Consider the following 27,456-nt stretch of genomic DNA (forward strand, 5'->3'; position numbering starts at 1 on the left):
GAGGTTCCCTGTCTGGGAGTTCCAAACCCGCCATTGGTTCCTTTCACCACTGACTAGAGACATACAGGATGTCCCCCCAAAATGTATACACACTTTGAATACCTACTAATTCCAATGGGTTTAAGTATGAAAAGAAAGAAACAACAATGGAGCTGTCATCTGTTAAAAGTGCAATCGGACATCCCCCAAGGGGTCCCGGATTGGAAAGGGTGCAGGCCAGGCTGAGGGACCCCCTCCCCCCACCGTCGTGCATGAGTTTCATGCACCCGGCCTCTACTTAAAAATAATACCCCAGCTGGTTTGGCTCAGTGATTGGAGCGTCAGCCAACAACTGAAGGGTCATGGGTTCAATTATGGTCAAGGGCATGCACCTCGATTGCGGGCTCGACCCCTGACCCCAGTTGGGGAACATGCTAGAGGCAACCAATCAATGTGTCTCTCACATTGATGTTTTTCTCTCTCTCTCTTTGTCTCTCCCTTTCACGCTCTCTAAAAATCAATGGGGAAAAAAAATATTCTCAAGTGAGGATTAACAAAAAAAAAATTTTTTTTAAATAACACTATGATATGATCTAAGCCAGGGGTGGGCAAACTTTTTGACTCGAGGGCCACAATGAGTTCTTAAACTGGACCGGAGGGCCGGAACAAAAGCATGAATGGAGTGTTTGTGTGAACTAATATAAATTCAAACTAAACATCATTACATAAAAGGGTACGGTCTTTTTTTTTTTTTTAGTTTTATTCATTTCAAACAGGCCGGATCCAGCCCGCGGGCCGTAGTTTGCCCACGGTTGATCTAAGCAAAGATAATTTTAAAAAAGAGAAAAAATCAACAAGTGAAACTATATCAAACTAAAAAGAGAATTGTTAGTTAACGATTTAACAATTTTACTTCTGGATAGTTATCTGAAGAAAATGAAAGCACTAACTTGAAAAGATATCCACACCCCCCATGTTCACTGTAACATTATTTACAATAGCCAAGACATGGGAGCAAAGGAGGTAGCCACTGATGAATGAATGGTTAAAGAAAACGGTTAAAGAATAACACACAATAGAATGTTATTTACCATGAAGGAGGAAATCTTGCCATTTATGATAACATCAATAGACCTTGAAGGCATTATGCTAAACAAGTTAGACAAAGATAAATATCAATCTCACTTATTTGTGAAATCTTAAACAACAACAACAACAAAAAAACACATCAGCTCCTAGGTACAGAGAACTTATTGTCAGAGGCAATACAGGGCGGGCACAATGGATGAAGTGGGTCAAAAGGTACAAACTTCTATTTATAACATAAGTTATGGGGATATAATGTACAGCATGGTGACTAGAGTTAATAATACTGGGTTGTATGGTATATCTGACACTTGCTAAAAGAGTAAATCTTAAAAGTTCTCATCATAAGAAAAAAAACTTAGTACTGTGGTGGATGTTAACTGACTTAATATGATTATTTTGTAATATATACAAATATTGAATCATTATGTTGTACACCTAAAACTAATAAAATGTTATATGTCAATTAAAAGTTAAAGACAGCCCTAACTGGTTTGGCTCAGTGGATAGAGCATTGGCCTGTAAACTGAAGGGTCCCAGGTTCGATTCCAGTCAAGGGCATGTACCTTGGTTACAAGCACATCCCCAGTAGCGGGTGTGCAGGAGGCAAGTGATTGATGTTTCTTTCTCATCGATGTTTCTAACTCTCCATCCCTCTCCCTTCCTCTCTGTAAAAAATCAATAAAATATATTTTTAAAATTAAAAAAAATCAAAGACAAAGAGAAATCTCAAAAGCAACAAGAGAAAAGCAAATCATATACAAGAGAACCTTCAAAAGATCCTTAAACTTCTCAGTAGAAGTCTTACAGGCTAGAAAGGAATAGGATGACATATTCAAAGAATACTATATCCAGAAAAACTATCATTCAAAATTGGAGAAATTAAGACTTTCTCAAATAAACAAAAGCAGACGGAGTTCAGTAGCTCTAGATCTACTCTTCAAAAAATTCTAATTGGCCCTAGCTGGTTTGGCTCAATGGCTAGAGCATCAGCCTGTGGACTGAAGGGTTTCAAGTTTGATTCCGGTCAGGGCATTGTACCTTGGTTGCAGGTTTGATTCCTGGCCCTGGTCGGAGCGCCTACGGGAAGCAACCAATCAATGTGTCTCTTTCACATCGATGTTTCTCTCTGTGTCTCTCCCTTCCACACTCTCTAAAAATCAATGGAAAAATATACTCAAGTGAGGATTCACACAAAAAAGAAAAAAAAGTACTAACTGGATTCCTTCAAATTGAAACAAAAGGATAGTACTAGACAGCAACATGAAGCATATAATATAAAATTTCTCCAGTAAAGGTAAATACATGGGCAAAACCATATTTGCCGGGAGCCGGTCCATCCTTGCTGTTTCAAGGGACCTGGTATATATAGCATACTGTTCTTAATATGTTTGCTCCCCTTAGCGCTGTGTATTTTAACCAAGGTCACCTCTCAGAGAAAGGTTGTTTCCCCAGGTAGGGATTTTTCCCTGAAGTTAGGGAGGGAATAAAACCCCTCAACTAAGTGCCAGGCGGGTAATTAATCACTTTAACTAGGAACAATCATGCTTAAGCTACATAATCTTTACTCCCTGGAATGGAGATAAGAAACGCCCTAACCTTTGGAATAGAGATTGATAGGATTGGAATCAACTGGTATAAATACAGATGTAACAAGACAGAACTTAGAACACAGAACTTAGGAGACAGGACTTAGAAGACAGGACCAAGAGAGACCGAACCTAGGCACAGAACCTACACAGAACGTTCTCTAGAGACAGAAGGACTTCGCTGGAGAGAACATGGCAAAAGATCCTGGACTGAACCTGACTACAGAAATTGGCAAGAGAACCTGTCTAGAACCTGGTGACTGAACCTGGCTGGAGAACCTGGACAGAACCTGGCTGAAGAACCTAGCGAGGGAACATGGCTACAGAACCTCGCTGGAGATCCGAAGAAGAACCTCTCTGGAGATCCAGACCAGAACTTGGCTGGAGATCCTGGCTGGAGATCCTGGCTAGGCTGCTGATCAACTGAACGCTGCCTCTGTGTCATTCCTTCTTCGCCGACTCCATCCACACCTCTGGGGACCCCTGGACCCGCTGGGGCTGGACCCCGGCACATATTATTTTAATTTTGGTGCACAGAATTTATATGAAAGACATTAAAATATATAATGAATATAAAATATAATTTTAAAACCATTAAAACTTTTGTAACTATAAATCTATGTTAGTGGATATAAAATATATAAAATAAAATGCTATAACTGTAAGATTTTTTACATAATTACAATAGTACCACAAAGAAAATATCTGTAGAATATACACATATAAACAAGAGGAAATCTAATGTCACTACCAAAAAATATTCAAGACACAAAGGAAGATAATAAGAGAAGGAAGGAGGGACAAAAAAGCAACAAGACATACAGAAAACAATTAACCAAATGACAATAAGGGCTTCCCTATCAATAAAACTTTAAATGCAAATGGATTAACTTCCCCAATTTAAAAAAAAAAGTGGCTGAATGGATGAATACAAAAAACAAGATACAACTCTATGCTTTCTCCAAGAGACTCACTTTATATCTAAGAACACAAATAGGCCTAAGGTGAAAGGATATAAAAAGATATCCATGTAAATGGAAACCAAAAAGGCGCAGGAGGACTATACTAATATCAGACATAAATAGACTTAAGTCAAAAACTGTTATAAGAGACAAAGGACATAATATAATGATAAAAGGATCAATTCACTAAGAAGATATAACAATTATAAGTATTTATATACTAGGTAGCAGAGCTCCTACATTTATAAAGCAAATTTTGACAGATTGTAAAAAAGAAATACATAGCAACACAATAACAGGAGACTCTGATACCCTAACTTTCAATAACGGATACAACAATCAGACATAAGATCATTAAGGCAATAGAGAATTTGAATGCTGTAAGAGCAAATTGGACCAAATAGACATTTACAGACTACTCCACCCAACAATAAGATATGTACAGGGTGTCCCCAAAAAATGTATACACACTTTAACAGTTGATAGCTTAATTTTGAAAATAAAATATATTTTAATAAATACTGCCTTTATAATTATTCAAAGGGTGTGTATACATTTTTGGGGGGACACCCTGTATTTCCCAAGTATACACAGAACATTCTTCAGGATAAACCACATGTTAGGCTATAAAACAAGTCTTAAATTGAAGAAGACAGAAATGATACAAAGTATCTTTACTGATCACAATGAAATGAACTAGAAATCAATAGCAGAAGGAAAATGGAAAATCCACAAATATGTGGAAATAAAATAGCACACTCTTAAAAGAACAATTGATCAAGGAATAAGTCACAAGGGAAATTAGAAATTATCTTGAGAAAATGAAAACACAACTTACCAAATCTTATGGTATGCAGCAAAAGCAATGCTAACAGGGAAGTTTATAAGTTAGCAGAAGAAAGGAAATAAATACAGCTTAGAGCAGAGACACATGAAGTAGAGAACAGTAAGATAATAGAAAAAAAATCAACAAAATTAAGAGTTATTTTGAAAAGAGTAACAAAATTGAAAAGCCCTTAGCTAGTTTATCTAAGAAAAGATTATTTAATTGAAATCAGAAATGAAATAAAATACAACTAAAACCATCCTATCTAATAAAAGAGAAACATGGTAATTAGCCGTACATCTGCTACCCTTCCCATTGGCTAATCAGGGTGATATGCAAATTAACAGCCAGCCAAGATGGCGGCCGGCAGCCAGGCAGCTTGAAGCTACCATGAGGCTTGCTTGCTTCAGTGACAGAGGAAACCAATGTTCCCGCCTGCCTTGCGGCCTCTGAGCTTGCAGTTTGAAACATTGTTACAAATATAGAAGCTAAACAAAACCCCAGAAACCTGCTTTCAGCCAGCCCGGATCTCAGAGTTGGAGTTGAAACAGTGTTTCGATTATAGAACCCAAACAAACCAGATACATGCTTTCAGCAGCAGAGGCCTCAGAGCTGGAGCCAGAGCTAAAGCTGGCCCAGAATAAAGAAAAAAAGGAGCGGTTGGGAGCTTCAGTCACCCGCCAGCCTGAAAACAGCCCTCAGCCCCTCACCCAGACTCGCCAGGCACCCTAGTGGGGACCCCCACCCTGAAGGGTGTGTGACCAGCTGCAAACAGCCATCATCCCCTCATCCAGGCTGGCCTGGCACCCCAGTGGGGACCCCCACCCTGAAGGGTGTGTGACCAGCTGCAAACAGCCATCATCCCCTCACCCAGGCTGGCCAGGCACCCGAGTGGGGACCCCCACCCTGATCCAGGACACCCTTCAGGGCAAACCAGCCGGCCCCCAACCATGCACCAGGCTTCTATCCTATATAGTAAAAGGGTAATATTGCCGGGAGCCAGTCCATCCTTGCTGTTTCAAGGGACCTGGCATATATGGCATACAGTTCTTAATATGTTTGCTCACCTTCTTGGCGCTGTGTTTTAACCAAGGTCACCTCTCCTAGAAAGGTTGTTTCTCCAGGTAGGAATTTTTCCCTGAAGTCAGGGAGGGGATGCCTCTCCTAGAAAGGTTGTTTCCCCAGGTAGGAATTTTTCCCTGAAGTCAGGGAGGGGATGAAACTCCTTAACTAAGTGCCAGGCGGGTAGTTAATCACTACAAACAATCATGCTTAAGCTACATAATCTTTACTCCCTGGAATGGAGATAAGAAATGCCCTAACCTTTGTAATAGAGATTGATAGGATTGAATCAACTGGTATAAATACAGATGTAACAAGACAGCAAGAGACAGAACTCAGAACACAGAACTAAGGACACAGGGCTTGGAAGACAGGACCAAGAGAGACAGAGCCTAGGCACAGAACCTACACAGAATGTTCTCTAGAGACAGAAGAACTTCGCTGGAGAGAGCATGCCGGAGGATCCTGGAGAGGGACTGGCCTCGGAGCCTAGAGACAGAGCCTAGCGGGAGAACATGGCAAGGGATCCTGGACTGAACCTGACTACAGAGATTGGCAGGAGAACCTGACTGGAACCTGGACACTGAACCTGACTGGAGAGCCTGGACAGAACCTGGCTGGAGAACCTAGCGAGGGAACATGGCTATAGAACCTCGCTGGAGATCCGAAGCAGAACCTCTCTGGAGATCCAGACCAGAACTTGGCTGGAGATCCTGGCTAGAGATCCTGGCTAGGCTGCTGATCAACTGAACACTGTCTCCGTGTCCTTCCTTCTTCGCCGACTCCGTCTACGCCTTTGGGAACCCCTGGACCCGCTGGGGCTGGACCCCGGCATAATATGCCTCCCAGCACCGGGATCAGCGGAGCTGCGAGGCCTCCCGGCACCAGGATAAGCGTGACAGGGGGCAGCGCCCAAACCTCCTGATCGCCCTGCAGCTGTGTGTGACAGGGGGCGGGGCCACAACCTCCCTATCCGCCAACCCCCTGATCAGCCCTGCTCTGTGCCTGATAGGGGGGAGCTCCCCAACCCCCTGATCACCCTGCGGCTCTGTGTGTGACAGGGTGCGGCGCCCCAAAACCCTCCCCCCCACCATGGGCCCTGCTCTGTGTGTGACGGGGTAGAGCCATAACCTCCCCATCGGCCCTGCCCTGAGTGTGACAGTGGCGGCGCCCCAACCCCCAGATCGGCCCTGCCCTGTGGGTGATAGAGGGCGGCGCCCCAATCCCCTGATCTGCCCTGCTCTGTGTGTGACAGGGGGCGGTGCCCCAACTCCCCTATCAGACCTACTCTGTGAGTGACAGGGGGGAGCTCCTCAACCCCCTGATCGGCCCTGCTCTGTGTGTGACAGGGTACGGAGCCCCAACCCCCCTGATGGGCCCTGCTCTGTGCATGACAGGGGGCATCGCCCCAACCCCGATTGGCCCTGCTCTGTGCGTGACAGGGCGCGGCGCCCCAACTCCCCAATCGGCCCTGCTCTGAGCCCAACCAGGGGTGGCACCTAGGGATTGGGCCTGCCCTCTGCCACCCGGGAGCAGGCCTAAGCTAGCAGGTCGTTATCTCCCGAGGGGTCCCAGACTGCGAGAGGGCAAGTTGGTCTGAGGGACTCCCCCTCCCCCCCGAGTGCACAAATTTTTGTGCACCGGGCCTCTAGTAATGAAATAAAATGGGAGAGAAGAAACAAATCTCCTGTGTAGAAGAATTTTGTATAATTTGTGTGGCTATTCCCCTTCAAGAAGGTGGGATTAACTCCTCACCGCTATGTGTAGTCTCACATAGTGACAATTAGAACAGGGGAGAAAAACAGTGGGTTTACAGTGGAGAAACCTAAGAAACACTCACTCAGCCAGGTAACCAAGGTCAACATCAAATATGATTAGTCATGTTGGTAGTATGTATCCTTGATGTGATGAAATGGCACTTTACCTCTATGACCTTCCTCCCCAAAACCCATAACCCCAGTCTAATCATAAGAAAAATATCAGACAAATCCCAATTGAGGGACTTTCTACAAAATACTTCTAGCATTTCTCAAAACTATCAAAGTCATCTAATTAAGGCAAGTCTAAGAGGAGTCTGAGGAGACATGACAAGTATAATGTGGTCTCCTGGGTAGTCTCCTGGGACAGAAAAAAACTAAGGAAATCTGCACATAGTATGGACTTTAGTAAATAATATCAGATCAATAGTAAGTCATTAGTGTGACAAGTATACTGTATGACTATAAAATGTTTACAATAGGGAAAACTGAGTATGTCCTATACAAAACTCTGTACTAGGCTTTGCATTTTTTCTGTAAAGCAAATACCATTCTAAAATTTTAAATTTAATACTTTGTCTAAAAAAAAAAATTTAAGCTTGTTAAAAAAAGAAAATGTCCACATTACCAAAGTGATCTATAGATCGAACACAGTCTCTATCAAAATTTCAATGGCATTTTTTGCATAAATAAAAAATTCACCCTAAAATTCAGATGAACTCTTAAGGGACCTCAAATAGCAAAAATAACTTTGCAAAAAAAAAAAAAAAAAAAAAAGAACAAAGTTGGAGGACTCACACCACTTTATTTCAAAACATATTACAAATCTACAGTAATCAAAATGGTATGGTACTGCCATAAAGACAAATATAGACCAATGGAAAAGAATACAGAACCCAGAAATAAAACCTTGCACATATGATCAAATGATCTTCAACAAGCATGCCAAGACCACTCACTAAGGAAAGGAGAGTCTCTTCAACAAATGAGGCTGGGTAAACTGGAAATCCACATCACATACAAAAATAAATTCTACCTCTTCCTGTCAGCAACCTGAGGTGACCTCTAAAAATGGTTCACTATTCACTTGGTCCAGAAAACCTCTCAAAATCATGCAAATCAAGAGGTTCAAATCATCATGTTTACTTTAAGAACACTCGTGAAACTTCCCAGGCCATCAAGGGTATGCATATCTGAAAAGCCACTGAGTATCTGAAGAATGCCACTTTACAGAGGAATGTGTACTACTCTGTCATTACAATGGTGAAATTGATAAATGTCAGGCCTAAGAGTGGGGGTGGACACAGGGTTGGTGGCCCAAAAAGAGTGCTAAATTTTTGCTGCACACGCTAAAAAATGCAGAGTAAGGCTGAACTGAAGGGTTTAGATATAGACTCTCTGGTCATTGAGCTCCTCCAGGTGAAAGTTCCCAAGATGCAGTGCAGAACTTACAGACCTCGTGGGCACATTGAGATGATCCTTACTGAAAAAGAGCAGATTGCTCCTAAACCAGAAGAGGTAGGTTGAAAAATAATAATAATAATAAGATATCCCAGAAAAAAATGAAGAAACAAACAGTTATGGCCAGGAAGTGAATTTAGCATAAAATAAATGCTAATAAAAGTTAACAAAATAGCCCTAGCTGGTTTGGCTCAGTGGATAGAGCATCGGCCTGCAGACCAAAATGTCCCAGGTTCGATTCTGGTCAAGGGCACATGCCTGGGTTGCAGGATCAATCCCCACCCTGGTCGGGGCACTTGCAGGAGGCAACCAATCAATGTTTCTCTCTCTCTGTCTCTCCCCCTCTCTTCCATTCTCTCTAAAAATCAATGGAAAAATATCCTCAGATGAGGATTAAAAAAAAGTAAAATAAATAAATTCAAAATAGAGTTAAGACTTAAACTTAAGTCTCCAAGATCTAAAACTCATAAAATAAAACACAGAGGAAAACTTCATGATATTGGATTTGGCAATGATATTTTGAATATGACTCCAAAAACATGGGCTAAAAAAGCAGATATATACAAAAGGGACTACATCAAACTTGAAAACTTAAAAAGTAACCTATGGAATAGAAAAAATCTTGCAATCACATCTTTGATAAGAGGTTAATATTCAGCCCTAGCTGGTTTTGCTCAGTGGATAGAGTATCGGTCTATGGACTGAAGGGTCCCAGGTTCAATTCCAGTCAAGGGCACATGCCCGAGTTGTGGGCTCGATCCCCAGCAGGGGGCGTACAGGAGGCAGCCAATCAATGATTCTCTCTCATCATTGATGTTTCTTTCTCTCTCTCCCTCTCCCTTCCTCTCTAAAATCAATAAAAAATATTTTAAAAATTAAAAAATTTTTTAAAAAGGTTAATATTCAGAATATGTAAAGAACTCCTACAGCTCAACAACAAAAAAATCAAATAGCCAAGTTTAAAAATGGGCAAGGGACTTGAATAGACATTTCTCCAAAGATGATATACAAATAGCCAATAAGCATATAAAAAGATGTTCGACATCAGTAATCATCAGAGAAATGCAATCAAAACCACAATAAGTTATCACCTAACCAGCATGGTTCAATGGTTGGAGAGTTGGTCTGCGCATCAAAGGGTCACGGGTTCAATCATGGTCAAGGGTACATACCTAGACTGTAGGTTTGATCCCCAGCCCTGGGAGACAGCCAATCAATCTCTCTCTCTCTCTCTCTCTCTCTCTCTCTCTCTCTCTCTCTCTCTCTCTCCTCCTCCTCCTCCTCCTCCTCCTCCTCCTCCTCCTTTCCACTCTCTCTGAAAATCAATGGAAAAAATATCCTTGGGTAAGTATTAACCAAAAAATAATGTATTTTTAATTAGATTAAATTTTTTAAAAAGATATCATCTCACACCCATTAGAAAGGCTACTATAAAAACAATGAGAAAAAAAATAGCAGCCCTGACTAGTTTGGCTGTGGATAGAGCATTGGCCTGCGGACTGAAAGGTCCCAGGTTCGATTCCAGTCAAGGGCATGTACCTTGGTTGCGGGCACATCCCCAGTAGGGGGTGTGCAGGAAGCAGCTGATAGAAGTTTCTCTCTCATTGATGTTTCTAATTCTCTATCCCTCTCCCTTCCTCTCTGTAAAAAATCAATAAAATATATTTTAAAAAGAAAAGAAATAGCACATGTTGACAAGGATGTGGAGAAATTGGGACCCTTGTGCACTGTTGGTTGAACTGCAAAATGGTGCAGCCTTCATAGAAAACAGAATAGAAGTTCATCAAAAATATAACTACCAAATGGACCAGCAACCCCACTTCTGGATATGTATCCAAATTAATTGAAAGCAGAGTCTCAAAGTAGTAATTGCACATCCATATTCATAACAACATTATAGACTACAGCCAAGCAATAGCAGCAACCCAAAAATATGATACTAACATACAATGGAATATTATTTAGCCTTTAAAAGGAAGGAAATTCTTTCTTTACCGATACAGCTCCTAGGGCATTGTAAACTAAAGAGAAAATAAACAAATGGGACTACATCAAAATAAAAAGCTTCTGCACAGCAAAAGAAACCATCAACAAAACAACAAGAAAGCCCACTGTATGGGAGAACATATTCGCCAATGTTATCACCGATAAGGGTTTAATCTCCAACATTTATAGGGAACTCATACAACTTAACAAAAGGAAGATAAACAATCCAATCAAAAAATGGGCGAAGGACCTAAATAGACACTTTTCAAAAGAGGACATTCAGAAAGCCAAGAGACATATGAAAACATGCTCAAAGTCACTAATCATCTGAGAGATGCAAATCAAAACAACAATGAGGTACCATCTCACACCTGTCAGATTGGCTATCATCAACAAATCAACAAACGACAAGTGCTGGAGAGGATGTGGAGAAAAAGGAACACTCGTGCACTGCTGGTGGGAATGCAGACTGGTGCAGCCACTATGGAAGACAGTATGGAGTTTCCTCAAAAAACTACAAATGGAACTCCCATTTGACCCTGTGATCCCACTTCTAGGAATATATCCCAAGAAACCAGAAACACCAATCAGAAAGGATATATACATCCCATGTTCATAGCAGCACAATTCACCATAGCTAAGATCTGGAAACAGCCTAAGTGCCCATTAACAGATGAATGGATTAGAAAACTGTGGAAATCTACACAATGGAATACTATACTGCTGTAAAAAGGAAGGAATTCTTACCATTTGCAACAGCATGGATGGAACTGGAGAGCATTATGCTAAGTGAAATAAGCCAGTCAATGAAGGAAAAATACATGATCTCACTCATTTATGGATAATAAAGACCATTATAAACTGATGAACAAAAATAGATACAGAGGCAGAGCAGCCTCGAACAGACTATCAAACTACAGCAGGAAGGCTGGGGAGGGTTGTGGGGCTGGGGGGGGGGGGGGGGGCGGTGGTAAGATATCAACCGAAGGACTTGTATGCATGCATATAAGCATAACCAATGGACATAAGACACTGGGGGGTAGGGGAGGCTGGTGGATTGTCAAGTGGGGGTAAAAGGAGACATATGTAATACTCTTTATAATACTTTAAGCAATAAAAAATAAATAAAAAATAAAAGGAAGGAAATTCTGACACAAGCTACAACATAGATGGAACCTTGAGGTCATCATGCTAAATGAAATAAACCAGTCACAAATGAACAAAAACTGTATGTTACCACTTTAGGAGACATCTAAAGTAGTCAAATTCATAGAAACAGAGTAGAATGGTGGCTATCAGGTACTGGAAGAAAGGGAAAAGGGTTTTATGGATAGTGAGTGTCAGTAATAAAGATAAAAAATTTCTAGAGATCTGTTTTCACTACTGAACTGTACACTTAAAAATGGTTAAAATTTTAAATTTTATTATATGTTTTTTACTATAAAGAAAAAAAGAAAAGAAAAACTATGACAATTATCTGTTGTAAACATAGATGCAAAAATCCATAGCAAAATATTAGCAAACTGAGTACATATATAATAACATATAAAAAGAATTTTTAAAAAACAAAATAAATGGAGTTTTGACAGATGCCAATTGACACACACCTCTATTAGGGGTTCCACAAGAAAAAGTACCCCTAAGAGAATGCTGCCCCAGGTGGCAGCACTGCAGGGACCTCAGAGAATGCCACAGAGGAACAGCCACAGGGACACTCCAGACCCAATTCTTCAAAGGCCAATGCTCAGATCAGGGGATAGACATTGACAGAAACAAGGGAGATCTGACCCTGACACCAAGACTAATGAAAAGCAAGAAGGTTGCACAGGGGAGGCCCTGAGTGCTTCTGAGAAATGACAGTGGTGCAGCTGAGGGTTATGTGCTCTTTTAAGATTTCACAGGCCACTGACAACCACAGTTCTCTATGTAAATGACAGAAATAACATTCTCTAGACTTCAATTTCTTCAGCTGTGAAATAAGGGGACTGATTCTTATAAGCTCTGATAGTCAGAGTCCAAAATACACATTCCAGACCCTCTAGAGCTGTGTAATACTCAACCCATGACACAAGGGAATTAGTTATATCTTTACTGCAATGCATTCCATTCATTTACTTCTAACATACCTGGCGTGGAAGTTTATTCAGTGACCTCAGATAGTCTTTGTCCAGAATACAATTTCCAAGTGCATTCCCAAAGCTTCTAAGGGTAAGAAATAAAAAGGGAAACAGGGGTGAGAATTGTTATATGTAAGTATCAGAGAACAGAGTTACAACTCTGTGCAAGCTGCTTCTCAACAGCAGCCAAAAAAATAGATCCTAATATGCCTTTAAAACTGGTTATTGAGCATCTGCCATGTTCCTGCACAGTGTTAGGTTGTGAGAATACAGCAGGAGGCATAACAGTCACAAATCCCTGTCCTCAATGAGAGGCAATGAATAAGAAGACTCAGACACCATTCACAAAACCCCATTAGCTACCTCCTGGCATGGAGCGCAAATTCCAGAGCAGAGATCTTTTATTCCCCAGGACTGCTCCAATTCCCCAATAATGGGACACACCCCCTTAGGGGCTCAATCCTCCATTAAAGTTCTTTACTCAGGATATACTAGTACACACTCCCTTACAGGCTATGGTATTGCAAATTTTTAGTGAATGTTTATACATGTACTTTCCTGGTGATCCAATTCACTTTAAATTTCAAATGTATCTATGACCCCAAAAGGTTAATAACTAAGTTAACTAAGTGAGCCCTGGCCAGTTGCTCAGTGGTTAGAGCACCAGCCCACGGACAGAAGGGTTGAGGGTTCGATTCCCTGTCAAGGGCACATACCTCAGTTGGGGCACATGTGGGAGGCAATTAATCAATGAGTCTCTCTCAAGTCGGTGTTTCTCTCTCTCTCTCTCTCTCTCTCTCTCTCTCTCTCTCTCTCTCTCTCTCTCTCTCCCCTCCCCCTCCTTCCTCCCTTGCACTCTCTCTAGAAATCAATGAAAAAAAAATCCTTGATTTAAATTAATTAATTAATTAATTAACTAAGTGATGTATACACAATGAAGAGGTGTTTAGCTGTGTTAAAGAGAATGAGGAAACTATTTATGTACCCATGTCGAAAGGTCCCCAAATACCTTACTGAGTGGAGGAGAAGCAAGTGCAAAATCAAGTACAAAACAGAGAACATAGTAATCTACTACTTATTCTCAGAAGCAGAGACTTAAGCATAAAATAGCACTGGGAAAATACAAGGAAGAATAGAAAAGCAGGGCAGACAGGGAGTGAGACCTATGTATTTTGATTTTTGGACAATCTATATATATAAAAGCCTAATAGGCAAAGTGTCCCCTCGGGAGTTTGACCAACTGCTATGACGTGTGCTGACCACCAGAGGGTGGCGCGGAACGAAGGGAGGCCCCAGCCAGCAGCTGGCAGCCGGGGAAAGGGAGGCCCTGGCTGGCAGCCAGAAACCACTAAGGACCCTACCTGTGCATGAATTTTGTGTACTGACCCTCTAGTGTGAATATACTACCTTTTCAAAAAGAACAAAACTGCTTTGAAAAAGGCACTGAAATGAAGCGGTTAGACTCCAACCCTTTTTGCTTACCTCAGTGCTCGCTTCAGCCCATCTGTCACTGCCTCCTTCCTTGCCTTCTCCAAAGACAAGGCTTTTGACTTGAGGCCCTCACTAACACCATAGCCCACATCTTCATGATATGAACCATCCTGGAGGTAGAAAAGGAGTTCAAAGTCTAACATGAAAGTCTGCAGCTGTGTCTCTGGTTCAACAGCTCTTCTTTCCCTCAAGCAGCAGCATTCACTCTGGGCACATATAACCCAGGGCCCTGCGAAAGGGCACATGGGCACAGAGAGTTTAAGAGACTCAATTTCCAGTACTATTTCCTAAATCGGATCCACTTGGAAACGTGACTGTGGTTAAGACAATTCTCCTTTCCCACTTCCTCTTTTACATATCCAACCCACCCAAAATCTCACTAAGATGCACTACCTAAAGGTATAAAAACCTCTGGACACCTAACAAAAGGACAATTTTAAATATTGTATTTAACACTCTACTGATCGGACAGCAAATCCTTTCGCAAGACATGCGGTACCCACAGCTTGGCCTTCACCACCAGTGAAGACGGATCTGATCAAGTTGTTAGCATACAGAGAACTGAATACAATTCCTGATGATAGCAATGTATGATTTTTTGAAATATAACTCAGAAAGCATTCAACGTAATGAGTGATACTATAACGAAACTCTTTCCATTTCCAGTTTATTTATATGACTAAGGCTTTTCAGTACTACTTATAAAATAAAAAGTCAGAATAGAATTAAGGCTGAATGTTCTGACTAGGAATAAGTAACATTAACTAATGGATATATAAACTAACTAAATAGAAAAAAAACAGCTTTATCCACCCAAGAAATGCATTTTCCATATAATTTTATTTTTATTAAGTATAAAAATTTGGATGGAGTTATGTTGTCTCTTCCACATAAACAAAATTGATTGATCAATTGTATGCTAATACTACCTATAACAATAACTCAATTCAGAAAAAAATTTTTATTTAGATCCTTCAAGTCACTGGAAATTTACCAAAAAATTTTAATTTTATACACACACACATACACAAACGAGGAAGAGAAGTTTGGTACAGTTATTAATAAAAAAAAAGGTTTCAGCCCAGCCAGTGTGGCCCAGTGGTTGAGTGTTAACCCATGAACCAAGAGGTCACTGGTTTAATTCCTGGGTTGTGGGCTCAATCTCCAGTAAGGGATGTGCAGGAGGCAGCCAATCGATGTTTCTTTCTCATCAATGTTCCTATATCTCTAGCCCTCTCCCTTCCTCTCTCTCTCTTATAAAAAAAAATTCTATGAGAAATATATATTATATTAGGAAAAAAGCCAGCAGAGAAATAGAATGGGAATATGAGTTCAAGAAGAAACAATGTAAAATTTCTTATGATTAAAGAATAGCTTGCTTAAAAGTAAAAGAATAGCTTGCTCATGTACTTTTGAATGGATAGTAGTATTTAATACTCTATGATAATTAGAATCATTTGGTACATTATAAAAAGATATAACAGATTTATTTTAGAATGTAAAAGTTTACAATATATTCTTGCAACTACTTGTATTTATGGTGAAACTTTTAAGTGTCAACTTAAAAATGTGCAGAGAACAGAGTTTTTCAAAATTGTCTTAGGGAACACATGGGAAAAAATGTTTGAATACCACCATCTTAAGAAACACTGAATACCACCATCTTAAGAAACTCTGGGCCCTAGCTGGCAGCTTAGTTGTGCCATACCCCAGAGACTTCCCTACTTGCTTATTCTCTCTCACCACCCGCCCCAAACCTTGGAGGCAGCAAGTCTATTTCCTCACCCTCACCTTCAACTGGACTCGCACAAACGCACAGACTCCCACGTAGAACTTCCCGTTGTTAAAGTCAACAAAATCTAGGAGTGGGAGAGAAAACCAGCAGGAGAAGGCATGGATCCCTGGGCTTCGCCCATATTCTTCCAGCTGGCAACCACATACACCTACCCAACATCTTCACCCACAAAATACTTTTATCAGAAATGAGACAGTGCCAAGTCAGGGAAATGAAGAGGTCACCATTGCTCACCCACATTCTGCTGTGTGATAGAGTGTGCCCAGCCATTGTAACCAAACATCTCATTGGCCAAATTAATTACCCTGTGGCCTTCAATGTAACACACCTAGGAAAAAATTAAAGAAAAATAGCTTGTTAAAATTTCTTACCATTCTTATATGTAGAACAAAATTTACTTCATTTATTCCTTACCAGGTTTTTGGGAAAACTGCCCTAAAATATTCCAGGAAAATTCTCAGTGAACTTATTTTCAAAGGTCCTTCCTGAAGGAGCCAGTTAGAAGGGATTAGACCAGCCGTGGGCAAACTACGGCCCGCGGGCCGGATACGGCCCGTTTGAAATGAATAAAACTAAAAAAAAAAGACTGTACCCTTTTATGTAATGATGTTTACTTTGAATTTATATTAGTTCACACAAACACTCCATCCACGCTTTTGTTCCGGCCCTCCGGTCCAGTTTAAGAACCCATTGTGGCCCTCGAGTCAAAAAGTTTGCCCACCCCTGGATTAGACTCAAGGATAAAGATATCCACTTGCCTAGGGGTTTCCAAAACTCAGTTTCCAAAAAAACACATATCTCAGGTTGACATATATTACAGAAGACCCAAAACATACACAAAACTTAAAATGAGAAACAAATGGTAAGAGACACATTTTTAAAGGATTACGTAAAAATCCTATGATGCCAGGTATAAAGGTCTCAGACAACGCTTGGGTCACTTCTGATGACAATGAAGTCTAGAAGCCATCTCTTCCCAAAGACAGTAGGAAACATCAATATCAGTAAACAAGAGCCCTTCTGAATCCATGAGGACACAAAGAGGGGGTTGGCAAGATCATCTGAGAAGTCAGCCCTAGGGGTACCCACTATTCAGGTATAAACTCTCCTACCTTCTGGCCTCCCCCAGCCATGCGGCTACTTATGTATTCTGGGCCCAGCCTCTGCCTCAGAGCACTTTGGATGGCCTGGTATTCCTCTGCTGTGTACTGGTACTACAATCCAGAAGGAAAATAAAGTCACATTTCCAGCATTCTTTTTATCAGCAAGTCTCCAACTTTTTGGTCTCCACACTTTTACACACTCCTAAAAAGTATTGTGGACCCTAACAGCTTTTGTTTATGTGGGCTATGTCTATTAATATTAGGAATTACAACTGAGACACTTTTAAGACACACATTCCACTAGCTATCAGAGCAATGATACCACTACGTACTATGCAGTCTCTGGAAAACTCCACTGTTCATTCATGAGAGAATGAGACTGAAAAAAGCAAGTAGTATTTTATAATATTATGAAAATAATTTTGATCTTATGGACTTTGAAAAGGTCTGAGAGATACCTAGGGGTCACTGAACCACATTTTGAGAACCACTGCCTTATATGTTACTACCATCCCTACAAAACTTTCTTAAGCCAGAATTGGGAAACTAAAAATTCCCACTTCTGAGTCTGCATATAACATTTATGCAGGCAAAGGAGGAGAGCAGAGAAAGCATGACAGGGAGTCTTTATTCCATTTTCTTCTCCAAAGTTGTGTATCTCTTCTTCAATTGAACCATTTCCCACCCTACACAGATAAATATACTACTACTTGTTTGGACTTTTTAAAATATATTTTATGGACTTTTTTTTTACAGAGAGGAAGGGAAAGAGATAGAGTTAGAAACATCGATGAGAGAGAAACATCGATCAGCTGCCTCCTGCACACCTCCCACTGGGGATGTGCCTGCAACCAAGGTACATGCCCTTGACCGGAATCGAACCTGGGAACTTTCAGTCCGCAGGCTGACGCTCTATCCACTGAACCAAACCGGTTAGGGCTTGTCTGGATTTTTATCTCCCTGGTTGTTTCCCCCTTGCCCCATTTAGATGAAATAAATACTCACAAGCAGATCTCTGGTAAAGAGAAAGACAGAATTTGGGTGGACAAAGCAAGAATCTCTTTCATATGTACAGGGTATCTCTACATAGCATGACACCAGAAATTCTGGCTGCCTCCATAAAAAGAACTGGGTGAAGGTGGGCAGAATGATAGAGAAACAGTAAAGTGTTCACATATCATCTTTGTTTCATTTTGAATGTTGTATCACATAAATATATAATCTATCCAAAGACCAAATAAAATTTAAAGCTAAATGTAATCCCCAGTACTGTTAGTACTTTGATGCTAAAGTTTCAAAATGCCCTGTATTCATCAAAGGCTCCCAAATAATGCATCTAAAGGAAAAATAGCAATAAACAGCTTACACATGTGTACATGATGGTGCTTTACAAATTGCTTCCTCATACCTTTTTCACTTAACCTCATTCTTTGCAAGTGTGAAAAACCCAAACCGTTACCTGTCCAAAGCATAATACAGAGTTGCCACCAGCAGAAGAGGGATGGCTGTCACCTCCTCTAAGAATTGCTTCCTCAGTCCCAGACATGTGGATTCTGGTTGACCTCTATATAAACAGAAGATTAAAAAGGGATCTCAAAAAATGCTGAAGTCAAAAGGCAAGAACCACTACTAAAAAATCAGATAAAACATCCATATGTAAGATTTTACAAGTCACTTTACTTAATACTTCCAAATACTGCCCCAGTCAAGGATTAAATTCCTTGGTGCTTAGCTATGGTCTCATATCCCCCGAAAGTCCTTTAGGGGCTGCTTCTGCTTTCTGCTAAAATTTTTGCTAGGATGATAGTGCTACTAAAGGTGATTTTTATGAGAATGTATTATAATTACATATTATAATGTTTACAGGTGAAAAGTCGAAATTATAAAAACACTCTAAGGGAGAGATATGAACCTATTACTACCTACTACATGTGCAATATGACCCTGGCCTCTGTAGGGTCAACAAAATGCATAAGACACAGTAACTGAACTGTTTGCCAAGAGCTAACAAGCCAGCTAGTGGGAGAAGACTAACAGACATGAAACATGTAACACAGAGAAGGTAACACACAGATTCCTGGAACATTAGCCCAGTTTGGTCCCTTCAGCATCAGCTTCACCGGGAACTTGTAAGAAATGTGAAATCTCAAGTCCGTCCCAGACCCACTAAATCAGAAACTAGACATGAGGCCCAGGAATTAGTGCTTACCAAGCCTACCTAATGATTTTTATGCAAGTTCAAGTTTGAGAACCAGTGAATTAGACTGAGGCTATGCAAATTTATAATCCATTAGAAAACAGAATTACTCTCAGAAAAGCACCTGCAACTGGCTAGCCCACTTATCTGACTATTCCTACATCTGTCTCACATCAGAATCAAAGTTGATGCCTCAGAAAATTTATATATTATAAATCTTCACATTTGCTAATAAAACTACAAATCTATGGACGTCAACAAGTATGATTCTCAACATAGCATCTATATATATAAAAGGCTAAGTGTCCATCCATCTGACCGGTAGCTATGATGTATACTGACCACCAGAGGACAGATGCTCAATGCAGGAGCTGCCATAACACACACTGGCCATTTAAAAATAAATGGCACAATGCCATAGCCGGTTTGGCTCAGTGGATAGAGCGTCGGCCTGCGGACTGAAGGGTCCCAGGTTCGATTCCGGTCAAGGGCATGTACCTTGGTTGCAGGCACATCCCCAGTAGGGGGTGTGCAGGAGGCAGCTGATCGATGTTTCTCTCTCGTCGATGTTTCTAACTCTCTATCCCTCTTCCTTCCTCTCTGTAAAAAATGAAAAAAATATATATATATATATGTATACGGAGTTGCCACCAAATATATATATGGCACCACAGACCTGGCACCGACAACAACACTTGGCTTCCCCGAAGTGGGACACAGGCCCCACCACCACCCCAGAGAGACACACCACCAAATCGCAGCCAACGCTGCCAAGACCCCATGGTGCAAAATGCAGCCCACAGCCCAGCCCAGAAACAGTTGCTGTGGGTGCCAGGCAATCACATCATGTAGCAATGCCCAGCTTCCTCTTCCTAGCAACTAGCCTCCTTGGAGTTTCTTCAGCCCAGGAACCAAACTTGCTTTATAGCCAGGTGCAAACATTTTATAGTTTAACCAAATGTTTGTGAAGTGTTTTCACGTGCCTCATCTCATTTGATTCTCACAGAAGTTCTGGAGTAGGTAGATAGGAGACTCTGTAGAATCCTATTTTCTTTCCATTAGCCGGAAAATGAAGATTTAGAATGTTTAGAAACTTGACCCGACTAAAAAGAAGAAAGAAATGGTGGAACTTGAAAATGACTTCAGGTTTTCTCACTGCACAGGATATAGTCAAACACTGCTACAGTTAAATATTTTACCCTTTGTTCTCCCTGTGTGATCTACAATAATAATCTGCTTCATGTTGATATTTACTGCTGTGTTGCTGACAATTACCTGAAAGAGGAGTTGAGGTGCTTCACAGAGCTGGAAAAAGTTTAGCTAAATCAGAAAGCAGGTCTAAATAAGCAAGTTTATTCTATATCTTTAAAAGGCTAAGTTGAGAAAACCAAGATGGCGGCATAGGTAAACACCGGAGTTAGCTGCCTCGAACAACCACTTCACAAATACAACTAAAAGACGGAACGGACATTGCCCAGAACCACAGGAAGACTGGATGAGGGGAAATTCTTCAACTAGAAGGAAAGAGAACAGCATACGAGACTCAGAGGAGGCACAGTGCGGAAAATACAAAGGTGTGGAAGTACGCGCGGAGCGGGCTGGTAGCTGAGGGCACGGTTGTCGTTTTCAATCCGGAGGGAGGCTCAGATTCTGAGCTCCAGTTTTGGGCGAGTCTCTAGGGACCCAGACTCAAACGGGAGAAGCAGGACTGTCTGGCATCGGTCGGAACACGAGGGCAGCTTTCTCTCCAAGGTTTGCAGCATTTGCTGGGACGATGAGAGGCAGAGCCTCTGGGGACGGGACTGAGAGCAGCCATAACTGCTCCCTCCACCCGCTCTGTTGATCCCGTGCAACCCGCCCTGCCCAAGCCCTGCGCAGAGCCATTTGCCAGATAGCCTCAGGCAAAGGCTAGATTAGCACCTCCCTAGAGGACAGAAGTTTTCCCACTGCAGACACAGCTTATTTTCACAGCCAGTTGGCCTGGAGGTCAAATCCCCCTAGTATTAACTACAACAATCAAGGCTTAACTACAACAAGACTGCGCACAAAGACCGCTAGGGGGTGCACCAAGAAAGCATAAAAAATGCGGAGACAAAGAAACAGGACAAAACTGTCAATGGAGGATATTGAGTTCAGAACCACACTTTTAAGGTCTCTCAAGAACTGTCTAGAAGCCGCCGATAAAGTTACTGAGATCCTCAAGAAATCTAATGAGACCCTCGATGTTGTGATAAAGAACCAATTAGAAATTAAGCATACACGGACTGAAATAACAAATATTATACAGACTCCCAACAGCAGACCAGAGGAGTGCAAGAATCAAGGCAAAGATTTGAAATGCAAAGAAGCAAAAAACACCCAACCAGAAAAGCAAAATGAAAAAAGAATCCGAAAATACGAAGATAGTGTAAGGAGCCTCTGGGACAGCTTCAAGCGTACCAACATCAGAATTATAGGGGTGCCAGAAGATGAGAGAGAGCAAGATATTGAAAACCTATTTGAAGAAATAATGACAGAAAACTTCCCCTACCTGGTGAAAGAAATAGACTTACAAGTCCAGGAAGCACAGAGAACCCCAAACAAAAGGAATCCAAAGAGGACTACACCAAGACACATCATCATTAAAATGCCAAGAGCAAAAGACAAAGAGAGAATCTTAAAAGCAGCAAGAGAAAGAAACTCAGTTACCTACAAGGGACTACCCATATGATGACTGTCAGCTGATTTCTCAACAGAAACTTTCCAGGCCAGAAGGGAGTGGCAAGAAATATTCAAAGTGATGAATGCCAAGAACCTACAACCAAGATTACCTTACCCAGCAAAGCTATCATTCAGAATTGAAGGTCAGATAAAGAGCTTCACAGATAAGGAAAAGCTAAAGGAGTTCATCACCACCAAACCAGGATTATATGAAATGCTGAAAGGTATCCTTTAAGAAGAGGAAGAAGAAGGAAAAAGTAAAGATACTAATTATGAACAACAAATATGCATCTATCAACAAGTGAATCTAAGAATCAAGTGAATAAATAATCTGATGAACAGAATGAACTGGTGATTATAATAGAATCAGGGACATAGAAAGGGAATGGACTCACTATTCTAGGTGGGGAATGGGGTGTGGGAGATGCGGGAAGAGACTGGACAAAAATTGTGCACCTAGGGATGAGGACAGTGGGGGGGGTAAGGGCAGAGGGTGGGGTGGGAACTGGGTGGAGGGGAGCTATGGGGGGGAAAAAAGAGGAACAAATGTAATAATCTGAACAATAAAGATTTACTGAAAAATAAAAAAAATTAAAAAAAATAAAAGGCTAAGTTGACTCGCACATGCGCAATACATATAAAGCTCTCACTGGCGCCAATCGCATGCATGTGTTTCGATCTGTCATTGTCCATCATGAATTTGGTTGACACTTCTATTTTAGAGAAAGGGTAAATAACGATATTAAAATATTTCTTCTAATTAATTTCCTTTCCGTGTGCATATATCCATGCACCGGGACACTAGTTATAATGTTAAGAGCTCAAGTTCTAAATGTCAGTTTCTGGCTCTATCACCCACTAGGTGCTTGACCAAGTGGGGGCGGGGGGGGGGATCACATAACCTCTCTAAATACTGTTTTCTCGTGTAGAATATAAAGACAATAATGGTAAATATTCATTTAATCTTTATTTATTGCATGAAACTGCATTAGACTAGTACCTGGCACATATGAAGTACTAAATAAATGTTAGTTATTGCTAAATTCCTGTTAATTTTCTGAGGAAAATGCAGAAAACTAAAAACATTACATTTCAGCTAAGAATGATAAATTTATTGATAGTATAGCACTAAAAAGTAGGGTAGTGGGCTAACCTAGGTTACTTAATAATTAGGATCTAAAATTGACACATCAACAAATAATGGAATAAGGCTATTATTTAGACTGTAACTATAAAAGCCAGAAGATAGTTAAAAGAAAGTAACATGTCTAAGGAGTGGTAATGGGAAGGAGAAGAGTACAGCAGGAATCTCCTTTTACAAAATAAAGCTTTAGTACTATTGGATATTCACACATGTGCATGTATTATTTTAATAAAAACAAAAATTTTTAATGTAAATACCTATTGTATAAAGCAATAGTCAGCAAACTTTTTCTGTAAAGCCAAACAGTAAATATTTTAGGTATTGCAGGCTATCTGGTCTCTGTCACAACTACTCAACTGGCATTTTAGCATGAAAGCAGCCATAAACAATCTACTTATATATAAAAACCCTGGGTGTAACATCACGTCCTGAAGCTCGACCAACCAGAAGAAAGTCAGTCCTGCAGGGGTCCTCTTGGAAACTGGCTGTGCCCTCCCCCAGCTGTTTCCCAGAGGGTGAGGTTTCAGGCAGGAACCCGCCCTCGGAGTGGAGTGTGGAAGTACTGAGTCCTGGGTTGCCTTGCCAAGGGCTGCGCCCTCCCCGAGCCATTTTCTGAGAGACCTGAGGGAAGAACCCACTCTCAGAGGGCCGGGAGCGCCCAGCAGCAGTCAGTCCTAGGTTGGTGAGGCGGAGGCCACAGCGTGGTAAAACTCTGGGTCTGGCCCAACTCTGGGGACGTGACTGGCCTTCAAACCAGACCCAGACAGTAGGGAGGAGGCAGCCCCATTCCTCACAGAATCTGCTGTTGGAGAGCTTGCTGTCAGTGGTCTGCCAGCCAGGAACCCCATTCACCTTCACCCCGGACCCTGAAAGGAGGGAGGAGAGAGCCCCATTCCTCACGGAATCCACAGGTGGCCAGCTTGCTGCCAGGGGCCTGCCAGCTAGGAATACTATTCACCTACATATCTGTATAAAGTTTTAATACATTATATTAGAGGTTGTGGTGGTACTGTTTTACCCACAGTGTCTACAGGAATTGCTGCAAATTTACTTCTCGGTGGAAGAACCTTTCATTCCCAATATAAATTACCGATTCCATTAAATGAAACTTCAATTTCTAGACTCGATATAAACAGTGAAGTTGCTAAAGCTATTGAAAAGGCCCAACTTCTCATTATTGATGAATGCACCATGGCATCCAATCATGCTATAAATGCCATAGGCAGATTACTAAGATAAATTATGAGTCTGAATGTTGTATTTGGTGGGAAAGTTCTCCTTCTTGGAGGGGATTTTCGACAATGTCTCAGTATTGTACCGCATGCTATGTGATCAGCCATAGTACAAATGAGTTTAAAGTACTGCAATGTTTGGGGATGTTTCAGAAAGTTGTCTCTTACAACAAATATTAGATCAGAGGATTCTGCTTATAGTGGATGGTCAGTAAAATTGGAGATGACAAACGTGATAGCAGTTTTCATTTAGGAATGGATATTATTGAAATCCCCTGTGAAATGATTTGTAATAGATCTATTATTGAAGCTACCTTTGGAAATATTATATCTATAGATAACATTAAAAATATATCTAAATGTGCAATTCTTTGTCCAAAAAATGAACATGTTCAAAAATTAAATAAAGAAATTTTGAATATACTCGATGGAGATTTTCACACATATTTGAGTGATGATTCCATTGATTTCACAGATGATGCTGAAAAGGAAAATTTTCCCATCGAATTTCTTAATAGTATTACTCCTTTGGGAATGCCGTGTCATAAATTAAAATTGAAAGTGGGTGCAATCATTATGCTATTGAGAAATCGTAATAGTAAATGGGGTCTTTGTAGTGGTACCAGATTTATTATCAAAAGATTACAACCTAACATTATCGAGGCTGAAGTATTAACAGGATCTGCAGAGGGAGAGGTTGTTCTGATTCCAAGAATTGATTTGTCCCCATCTGACACTGGCCTCCCATTTAAATTGATTTGACGAAGGTTTCCCATGATGCCAGCATTTGTGACGACTATTAATAAATCACAAGGACAAACTCTAGACAGAGTAGGCACATTCCTACCTGAACCTGTTTTTGCACATGGTCAGTTATATGTTGCTTTCTCTCGAGTTTGAAGACCATGTGATGTTACAGTTAAACTTCTAAATACTTCAGCACAAGGGAAATTAGTCAAGCACTCTGAAAAGTGTTTTCACTCTTAATGTGGTGTACAGGGAGATATTAGAATAAGTTTAATCACTTTATCAGTCATTGTTTGCATCACTGTTGTTTTTATATCATGTTTTTGTTGTTTTCATACCATGTTTTTGTTGTTTTCATGTTTTTGTCATTTTTATATCATGCCTCTGTTGTTTGTTACTGTTTATTTATTAATAAATTTATATATTGTTTTCATATACATTTTACTTATTTCCTTTCATCTCTCACACTTCTATTATAGAGAAAGGGCAAATAGCAATATTAAAATATCTCCACTAATTAATTCCCTTTTAATGTGCACAAATTTCACACACTGGGCTACTAGTCCTATATAATAAAAGCCCAGTGACCATAATGGCAGAATGACCAGGACAACTGCTCGACCAGTCACTATGAGGTGCACTGACCACCTCTTGGTTCCTTTCCCCAGCCGGCAGGCTCCAATCACTTGATGGTGAATGGGGACCTGGGGGTGGGTAGTGGGGGAATACGGGCAGTGCAAGGGCAGTCTGGTGGCCTTGCCCATCTTATAGCTGTGTCATGTAACACAGGTGACCTCTAAGGTCATAGTGGCAGCAGTAGAGTTGAAGGAGTCACACCAAGTCATAACTGCCTTAGGGCAGAAGTGAACAGAACTTGTCACATGGCCCCAACTTAATTGCAATGGAGGCTGGGAAATATAAGAAAGCACTTGAATAGTTGATAAGTACTGTCTCTGCCACAGCCATTTCCCCCCACTCCAAAATGAGATCCTAGAAGGTGGGGGATTCCTTCTGAGTCATTTTGACACCCCCAGTGACTAGCACAGTACCTTATGTATAGTAGGGAGTCAGGGACAAAGTGTTTCGTTAGTAATTCAATGAGTAGATGAGGGAAGGAGTGAAATACATAATGCAGTATAACAGATCAAATATATTTTTTAATTCTTTAGAAACTAATTTTATAAGGCAAGAGTTACACTTCTCACATTTAAAAAAGAGCTTGTTTCTACTTTTCTAAACACTACCATAAAATATTCAACCTTTTGTTGAAGAACAACCCTTATCTCTCCCTATAAAACATGGAGTCACTTTTTTCTTCTAGTTTCTGCTTTGAAACAATGCTTACTATTTCTGCCTTCCATTCTAAACTGTTTACAACTATCCTATATAATAAAAGGCTAATATGCAAATTGTCCCCTTGACCAGGAGTTTGACCAACTCTGGCCCTTCCTCCTAGCCAGTCCTGTCCCCGACCAGCCCCTCCCACCCTGGTCCGGGGCAGGCCCACGGGACCCCAGCCATGCACGAATTCATGCACCAGGCCTCTAGTTCTACTACAAAATTAAAACATCTTGGCCTGGCCAGGTGGCTCAGTTGGTTGGAGCACTGTCCGTACACCAAAAGGTTATGGGTTCAATTTCTGGTCAGGGCATATAACCCAGGTTGCAGTTCGATCCCTGGTCAGGTGAGTATAGTAGGCAACCAATCAATATTTCTCTTTCACATCAATGTCTCTCTCTCCCTCTCCCTTCTCTCTCTAAAAAAATCAATAAAAACATATCCTCAGGTGAGGATTTAAAATAATTAAAATATATCCTTGTTGTTAATCCTCACCCAAGGATATTTTTCCATTGACTTTATTTTAGAGTGGAAGGGAAGGGGGAGAGACACATTGATTAGTTGCCTCCCACACCCACCGCAACCAGAGACGGGAATCCAGCCTGCAACCGAAGTATGAACCCTTGGCCAGAATTGAACATGGCGCCCTTCAGCCAATGCTCTATCCACTGAGCCAAACCGACTGGGGGAGTGGTCGGCAAACTCATTAATGTCAACAGAGCCAAATATCAACAGTACAACGACTGAAATTTCTATGGAGAGCCAAATTTTTTTAATTTAAACTATATAGGTAGGTACATTGTTATTAACTTAATTAGGGTACTCCTAAGCTGGCCTTTGCTAAAAATGTCCTCAATCTGAGGGGTCGACCTCAGCAAACATAC

At 40.9% G+C, this 27,456-nt stretch overlaps 1 protein-coding gene across 8 annotated transcripts in view; it reads right to left on the bottom strand.

Moving 5' to 3' along the window:
* RAD52 (RAD52 homolog, DNA repair protein) overlaps window positions 1–27,456 on the bottom strand; it is a 47,709-nt gene that overhangs the window by 11,023 nt on the left and 9,230 nt on the right. For 3 of the 8 annotated variants that reach the window (XM_059683934.1, XM_059683932.1, XM_059683933.1), the window contains exons 2-7: window positions 18,674–18,778; window positions 17,224–17,325; window positions 16,346–16,439; window positions 16,108–16,175; window positions 14,308–14,426; window positions 12,835–12,910 (exon numbers count right to left, since the gene is read on the bottom strand). In XM_059683934.1, coding sequence (XP_059539917.1) covers window positions 12,835–12,910; window positions 14,308–14,426; window positions 16,108–16,175; window positions 16,346–16,439; window positions 17,224–17,325; window positions 18,674–18,760 — 546 coding nt within the window. In that variant the 5' untranslated portion in view covers window positions 18,761–18,778. Of the gene's footprint in view, window positions 1–12,834; window positions 12,911–14,307; window positions 14,427–16,107; window positions 16,176–16,345; window positions 16,597–17,223; window positions 17,326–18,673; window positions 18,779–27,456 lie in introns of those variants that run through there. The other 5 variants (XM_059683935.1, XM_059683939.1, XM_059683936.1 and 2 more) reach the window with 5 other exon arrangements.

The sequence above is a fragment of the Myotis daubentonii genome, chromosome 2 (genome assembly GCF_963259705.1).
Source record: "Myotis daubentonii chromosome 2, mMyoDau2.1, whole genome shotgun sequence".
Taxonomy (NCBI): Eukaryota; Metazoa; Chordata; class Mammalia; order Chiroptera; family Vespertilionidae; genus Myotis; species Myotis daubentonii.